Below are 7978 nucleotides of genomic sequence, written 5' to 3' on the forward strand. Positions count from 1 at the left end.
TACATAGAATAACCAAATTTTTTAAAAATCTGAAGGCTAGCCAAAATGCAACCACTTTTTCTCAATCATTTTTTAATTAAAAAACCCAAATTATTCTACACTTTCTCTCTCTCTCTCTCTCTCTCTCTCTCTCTCTATATATATATATATATATATATATATATGTAAAATATCATGTGCGTTAAACAAAAGGGGCTTACAATCTCATATATATATATATGCCCTTCAATTTCTAGTTTTAGTTTTATTGGTATTGATACACACACACACACACACACACATATACACAGCCTGTAACAATTCAGGTCGAGACTCCAGGGAGACAGCTTTCCAACCTCCTTTTTATTGATGCGCAAATTTAAAACAAAACGAATTATTCTACGCTCTCCCTTTATCTTGTATACACTTTGTTTATATAATACATTTTGTATATATAAAATGACCTTGAGCAAAATAAAAGACCTTGAGCAATGAAGCACTTGGAGGAGGCAAAGGCAATCGAGGAGGTCGAGGAGCCGAAGGCACGACCACGTGGAGCTCAAAGCTGGCAGACTGAGGTGCTTGGCATACATAGAATAACCAAAATTTTAAAAAATCTGAAGGCTAGTCAAAATGCAACCACTTTTTCTCAATCATTTCTTTATTAAAAAACCCAAATTATTCTACACTTTCTCTCTCTCTCTCTCTCTCTCTCTCTCTCTCTCTCTCTCTCCATATATATATATACATATATGTGTATATATATAAAACAAAATAAATTATTTTTTATTTAAAAAGTCCAAAATCATTTTACAAAATACACTTTTAGAACTTTTAGGAAACTATTTTTAAAAGATGGATGAAAATAAGTCTGAGGAATATGTAAAATATCATGTGCGTTAAACAAAACGGGCTTACAATTTCATATATATATATATATGCCCTTCAATTTCTAGTTTTAGTTTTATTGCTATTGATACACACACACACACACACATACACACACACACACACACATACACAACCTGTAACATTTCAGGTCCAGACTCCACAGAGACAGCTTTCCAACCTCCTTTTTATTGATGCGCAAATTTAAAACAAAATGAATCATTCTACTTTCTCCCTTTATCTTGTATACACTTTGTTTATATAATACATTTTGTATATATAAAATGACCTTGAGCAAAATAAAAGACGTTGAGCAATGAAGCACTTGGAGAAGCCAAAGGCACTCGAGGAGCTCAAGGAGGCGAAGGCATGACCACGTGGAGCTCAAAGCTGGCAGACTAAGGTGCCTGGCATACATAGAATAACCAAAATTTTTAAAAGTCTGAAGGCTAGCCAAAATGCAATCACTTTTTCTCAATCATTTTTTTATTAAAAAACCCAAATTATTCTACACTTTCTCTCTCTCTCTCTCTCTCTATATATATATATATATGTATATATATATAACAAAACAAATTATTTATTATTTAAAAAGTCCAAAATCATTTTACAAAATACACTTTTAGAACTTTTAGGAAACTAATTTAAAAAGATGGATGAAAATAAGTCTGACGAATATGTAAAATATCATGTGCGTTAAACAAAAGGGGCTTACAATTTCACATATATATATATGCCCTTCAATTTCTAGTTTTAGTTTTATTTGTATTGATACACACACACACACACACACACACATACACAACTTTTAGCAAACTAATTTAAAAAGATGGATGAAATAAGTCTAAGGAATATGTAAAATATCATGTGCGTTAAACAAAAGGGGCTTACAATTATATATATATATATATGCCCTTCAATTTCTACTTTTAGTTTTATTGCTATTGATACACACACACCACACACATACACAACCCGTAACATTTCAGGTCCAGCCTCTAGAGATAGCTTTTCAACCTCCTTTTTATTGATGCATAAATTTAAAACAAAACGAGTCATTCTATGCTCTCCCTTTATCTTGTATACACTTTGTTTATATAATACATTTTGTATATATAAAATGACCTTGAGAAAAATAAAAGACCTTGAGCAATGAAGCACTTGGAGGAGTCAAAGGCAGTCGAGGAGCTCGAGGAGGCGAAGGCACGACCACATGGAGCTCAAAGCTGGCAGACTGAGGTGCCTGGCATACATAGAATAACCAAATTTTTTAAAAATCTCAAGGCTAGCCAAAATGCAACCACTTTTTCTCAATCAGTTTTTAATTAAAAAACCCAAATTTTTCTACACTTTCTCTCTCTCTCTCTCTCTCTCTCTCTCTCTATATATATATATATATATATATATATATATATATGTAAAATATCATGTGCGTTAAACAAAAGGGGCTTACAATCTCATATATATATATATGCCCTTCAATTTCTAGTTTTAGTTTTATTGGTATTGATACACACACACACACACACACATCTGTAACAATTCAGGTCCACACTCCAGAGACAGCTTTCCAACCTCCTTTTTATTGATGCGCAAATTTAAAACAAAACGAATCATTCTACGCTCTCCCTTTATCTTGTATACACTTTGTTTATATAATACATTTTGTATATATAAAATGACCTTGAGCAAAATAAAAGACCTTGAGCAATGAAGCACTTGGAGGAGGCAAAGGCAATCGAGGAGGTCGAGGAGCCGAAGGCACGACCACGTGGAGCTCAAAGCTGGCAGACTGAGGTGCTTGGCATACATAGAATAACCAAAATTTTAAAAAATCTGAAGGCTAGTCAAAATGCAACCACTTTTTCTCAATCATTTCTTTATTAAAAAACCCAAATTATTCTACACTTTCTCTCTCTCTCTCTCTCTCTCTCTCTCTCTCTCTCTCTCTCCATATATATATATACATATATGTGTATATATATATAATAAAATAAATTATTTTTTATTTAAAAAGTCCAAAATCATTTTACAAAATACACTTTTAGAACTTTTAGGAAACTATTTTTAAAAGATGGATGAAAATAAGTCTGAGGAATATGTAAAATATCATGTGCGTTAAACAAAAGGGGCTTACAATTTCATATATATATATATATGCCCTTCAATTTTTAGTTTTAGTTTTATTGGTATTGATACACACACACACACACACACACACACACAACCCGTAACATTTTAGGTCCAGACTCCAGAGACAGCTTTCCAACCTCCTTTTACACTTCCATGTAGATTTTCCACGTGTGGGTTTGCAGCCATTTTCCCTTTAGAGCCCACTGCATCTTTGGTTGTATCCCTCGAAAACTGATATGCTCGTAATCACCCAACCAATGCACGGGTGCAATACAACAATCACCCATATATGCTGTTGTTAGCTTGCAAATCACCCAACCAATGCACTTAATTTCTCAGCATCGAGCACTATTTTTTTAATGCAAATGAGCACATGCACCAAGGTGATGTACCAAGCGGGTTTTGGGCGTGCAGTGTATGTGAGGGACAGGTGTGTGTGCGCGCACAATGTGCACTGTGTGTTTAAGTGCAGGGTCTACAACCTGCATGCAACACACATGAGATGAAACGTACCTGCACTGTGTGGAGCTCGAGAGGCGACTTAGAAGCGTGGAATAGCAGGCACCGTGATGGTGACCCTAGAATAGCAGGCAAAAAGTGGACGTGGACTGGACTCGGTGAACTTGGACGTGGAGTGCAAGCGTGAAGTTCACGCTTGCAACAGACACACCTCCTTATTTCGAAAACAAACCACCTCCGGATTTTGCGGAGAGGACCCAGATTGAGCGCAAAGGAGGCATATGGTGCCACGTCAATGCCAACCTCCTTCTCCTTAATCCTATATAGATATGTGACATACTCTACTTCCTATGAAGAGCAATGTAGTAGTAATAACATGTCATTGTTGGCTATCTTTATTAATATTTTGGGTCTTGCCATTGAACATAAACTTGTGTAAATTAATTACTTTGATTGGCTCATTGATGATTCTCCCACATAATAAAATATGACTTTATATAAATCACCCTAGTGACTATGCACTAATCATATTCAACATATTGCTATTGTACACGCTTACTCAACATCTATGCACTAACCTTGCAACTTATTGCTCTTTCTAATCACACTCTAATCACTCTCTCTCACTCACTCTCTCTCTCTCTCTCTTTCTCTCTCACTCTCACTCTCTCTCTCTCTCTCTCTCTCTCTCTCTCTCTCTCTCTCTCTCTCTCACACACACACACACACACACACACATCTTCCATGAATCCTATACATAGCCCACACTCATCTAGTCTCCCCCACCTCTAGTCATGCATATGCAGCGTGAACAAGTATTGAGACTTAGAAGCACAACCCTTGTTTCATATATAATACCAATTTAGGAATTTTGGCACTTATTCAAGTGCCATTTTTTCAAATCCTTATTAAATGCTCTATTTTTGGAGAATGAGGATGGAGAATGAATATGATTATAAAATATTGTTAAAGAGATGCAGAGGGTACATTATTGTTGCACGATACTTGTAATTGTACGACGTTTGTTTGAGGAAAACTATCCTTGAGGCTCAAAGTCAAATTTGAGCCTCTTGTAGTCTATTTTGTGTGAAGATGATGTCTTTAGAAGTAAAACTATTACTTGAGACTATAAATTAGGGATATTCAACTTCTTGACCCCATGTAAAGCTACAAAACCCTTCCATTAGCTCACCAAGATTTCTGTAGTTTAGATAAGAATCTATTTGATCAGCCTTCTTTTTTGAATTGTTCACACCCTATTGGTCCTAACACCCCTAAATTCAGTAGGATGATGCCTCACTATCCCCTCAAGGAATATTAAGTCATGGATCCACTTTTGGAATTGATTAAGCTTATCTACAGTGCATGTACATGTTTGTAGACCATCCTGCTCTGCTGGTAGCAATCTACCTCACATACCCAAATCATATGCTTCTTGAAAGAGATATTGGAAAGATGATTTCCTATTATGATGCCTCACATATATATTACTTCATCTAGTCACCTAGATTTGACCATATTGCGATTCATCTAGATCCAAGAATGTTCCAAAATCCTAAAATTTGACTATTGGGCTAGCGTGGCCTCTTGTACACATATCCCCAAAGCCCTATATATGTTGAACCAAAAAGTTATCCTCAAGAATTGAACACCATGATACATTATGTGTGAAAACACATATATGTGATCATGTTACTATTGCTACACATCTATCACAAGATACAAGGATTGAAATACACCCCCACTGATAGTGTAGATTCGTAACACTCCCAAATGGGACATTCACATGAAACTAAATCAAAACCCTCCTTTTATGTACTTTGTTTTTAGATAAAACTTCATAAATTTTGAACCATATTCATTAGTATAGAATAAGAGACTACTTCACGCATTTTTAAACATCTCATAAGGCTTGAAGTGGAATAACTATTCATTTTACATAATAAGAATAATAATAATTTTTACTATTTTTAAATAATAATAAACAATATTTTCATAAGTTTCCCACTACATGATCTAAATATAAGCAAGGGTTCATATCCGTTGTTTTGTTAGCAATGTAAGTTTGAAAGTTGAGACCATTATCTTGTGTTTTCTAACTAAATTAAAATTTTTAGATATGAATTTTTGACCGACTTTAGTAGAGACATCGATTTATTAGTATAACTAAAGTAAACCACTCTATAAGCTCAAACTATTGTCGTATTTTGAGTGTCAAACTAAAAAGAGATCCTAAGAAAGAAAGTTAATTGAATAATTATTCATGCAATAATTTTCTTCATGAAAAATCTCTCTCATCTCTTAAACACTATGTAGGATTTAGGCCAAATTTATAATGAGTTGAGATCATTTTTTTCTTGCATGTAAGAATCTACTTTTAAATTTGTAACCTGTTTGGATTATAATGCTAGATATACCTCTACTTATCGTAATTTATCAATTATATTTAAGGTTATTTTTATCATTTTAATATTTTTTAAAGGTTGCTACATTCATGAAGACATGCGTAAGAAGAGAAATGCTAAACTTCGGCGGCTTCTTCAGCTTCCATTCACAAGATATGAATTTTTAGTAAACCCCTGAAAATACATATTTACGTCTTGTCGAGCTACCAAACCAGTGTTAAAAAAACACCTTCAAATTTTGAGGATTTCTATAACCAATTGGCAAATTTTAGAACCCAAAAAACTTAAGATTTGTAATTTTTTCCAAAGCCCCCCAAAAAAAAAAACAAGTAAAAACAAAAATGTTATCCACAGTTTATAGATTGCAGGATTGATCGACGAGAGAGTGAGAATTCAAGTTAAAAATTCAATGCTCTTGAGTTCAAAATATATTCTCATCTCATGATTTACTATGAAAATTATACAATTCTTATACCAGCAGTAACCAAACAAAAGAATGGAATATATTCCAATATTACGGCTTCTATTTCTCTTTAATTTCCTCATTGCGTACAACACATGAAAATTCATGAACAAATTGTGATGCTTGCAGTGCTAATGGAACAATATATACTCAGTGGGGTTTGGCATCCCTCATTGATTCAATAAACTTCTCCATGTGAGTATTGGATGAGCCTTGCGCTTGCACAGCCCTCCTTGCAGCATCTCTCAGCTTGCCAGCCCTTCTTCTCATCTCCTTTCCTTCGTCTTCTTGTAAGACTATCCTCAAAACCCTCTCCACTTCTTCACTTTCCACCATGCCATCATCTTGCCTCTTGATGCTCATCCCAACCTTCCAAATGTCAACCACAAACTTGCAATTTGTAGTCTGATCTATGGAAATTGGAAAAGGGATCATGGGCGTCCCCATGCTCAAGCTCTCCAATGTTGAATTCCATCCACAATGAGTTAGAAAGGCGCCCACAGAAGGGTGGGACAACACTTGCAGCTGAGGTGCCCATGGGATAATTAGCCCATAATCCTTAGTATCCTCTATGAAGTTCTTGGGCAGTATCTCTGATACGTTTTGCAAGGAGGATCTAGGCCTTATCACCCAAAGAAAGGGCTGCTTGCTAGCCGTGATCCCCAAGGCAATGCCCAGTAGATCTTCTGCAGTAGGGTTGAACACACTCCCAAAGGAAATATACAACACGGATTGCTTTTGCTTACTATCTAGCCACTTTATACTGTCATTATTCTCCTGCAGCAAGCTTGCACCAACACTAATGTCCTTCATATCACTGCCATCCAAGAGGGCAGAAGGGAGCAAAGGCCCTACAAAAGAAACTGACAAGGGCAATTCTATTTGCAGTGCCTCGCAAGCATCCTTCTCAAGCTGCTCATAAGAGTTGATGAGAATTGCATCACAGCTCTCCAGTATGTCAAACTGCTCTCTCAAAAGCTTGAAGCTCATTTGAGAGATGTCGTCTACATGGAGTAATGTGGGGAAGTCCGCAGGGTGGAGAGGGGGCACACCGGGTATGTAAGACACCAGATCATTGCACCCTGTTGTGACATAGAAAGCAAAAAATAATAATAATAAAGAGGAAATTGTTGAGTATTGATTAGTAAAAAAGAAGAGTGTTCATATTCGCTATCCAGGGTTAGCTATTTAACAATTTTATTGCCTACCGGGAGGAGTCTTTTTGTAAGGGAAGAAACCATTGGAGACGAGCTTGGGTGTGTGGTAAAAGATGGAGAAGACTGCAGCAGACTGAGGCCAGAGAAGAACACTTGGAATGTGGAGCTCCATTGCAACACGCTGAGCCCAAGTGCAGAGGAACCCATGCACGATGCAAGTGACTGGTGGGTTCTTCTTATTCAAGCGTTCCACGAGATCCCTGAGGGGGTCTTTCATCTTAACAAAGGCCTCGTGGAACTCTACATACCTTGGGCTAATGTCGCTGTAATCAAAATCAGGGGGTAACCCATTGTCTAGCCACACGAAGCGAAGGTTTTCTTGTTGAGATTGATCTTCATCATGAGCTGTATCACCGGATGAAGATTTTGAGCGGCGTTTCTCTTGCAGGATGCGCTTGTGGTTGTGCTCGTTGTTGACAAAGGTGACGACGAAG

At 36.3% G+C, this 7978-nt stretch overlaps 1 protein-coding gene across 1 annotated transcript in view; it reads right to left on the reverse strand.

The window, feature by feature from the left end:
- Nucleotides 1–6368: 6368 nt before the first annotated feature.
- The window catches only part of LOC147618362 (UDP-glycosyltransferase 75C1-like), a 1920-nt gene continuing 310 nt past the window's right edge, over nucleotides 6369–7978 (reverse strand). The window contains exons 1-2 of the mRNA XM_086774802.1: nucleotides 7536–7978; nucleotides 6369–7409 (exon numbers count right to left, since the gene is read on the reverse strand). The exon at nucleotides 7536–7978 is cut by the window's right edge and continues 310 nt beyond it. Of these exons, the coding sequence (XP_086630928.1) occupies nucleotides 6478–7409; nucleotides 7536–7978 (1375 nt within the window). The 3' untranslated portion in view covers nucleotides 6369–6477. The remainder of the gene's footprint in view (nucleotides 7410–7535) is intronic.

Source organism: Cibotium barometz, chromosome 35 (assembly GCF_041138505.1).
Source record: "Cibotium barometz isolate CiBa-2024 chromosome 35, ASM4113850v1, whole genome shotgun sequence".
Classification (NCBI taxonomy): Eukaryota; Viridiplantae; Streptophyta; class Polypodiopsida; order Cyatheales; family Cibotiaceae; genus Cibotium; species Cibotium barometz.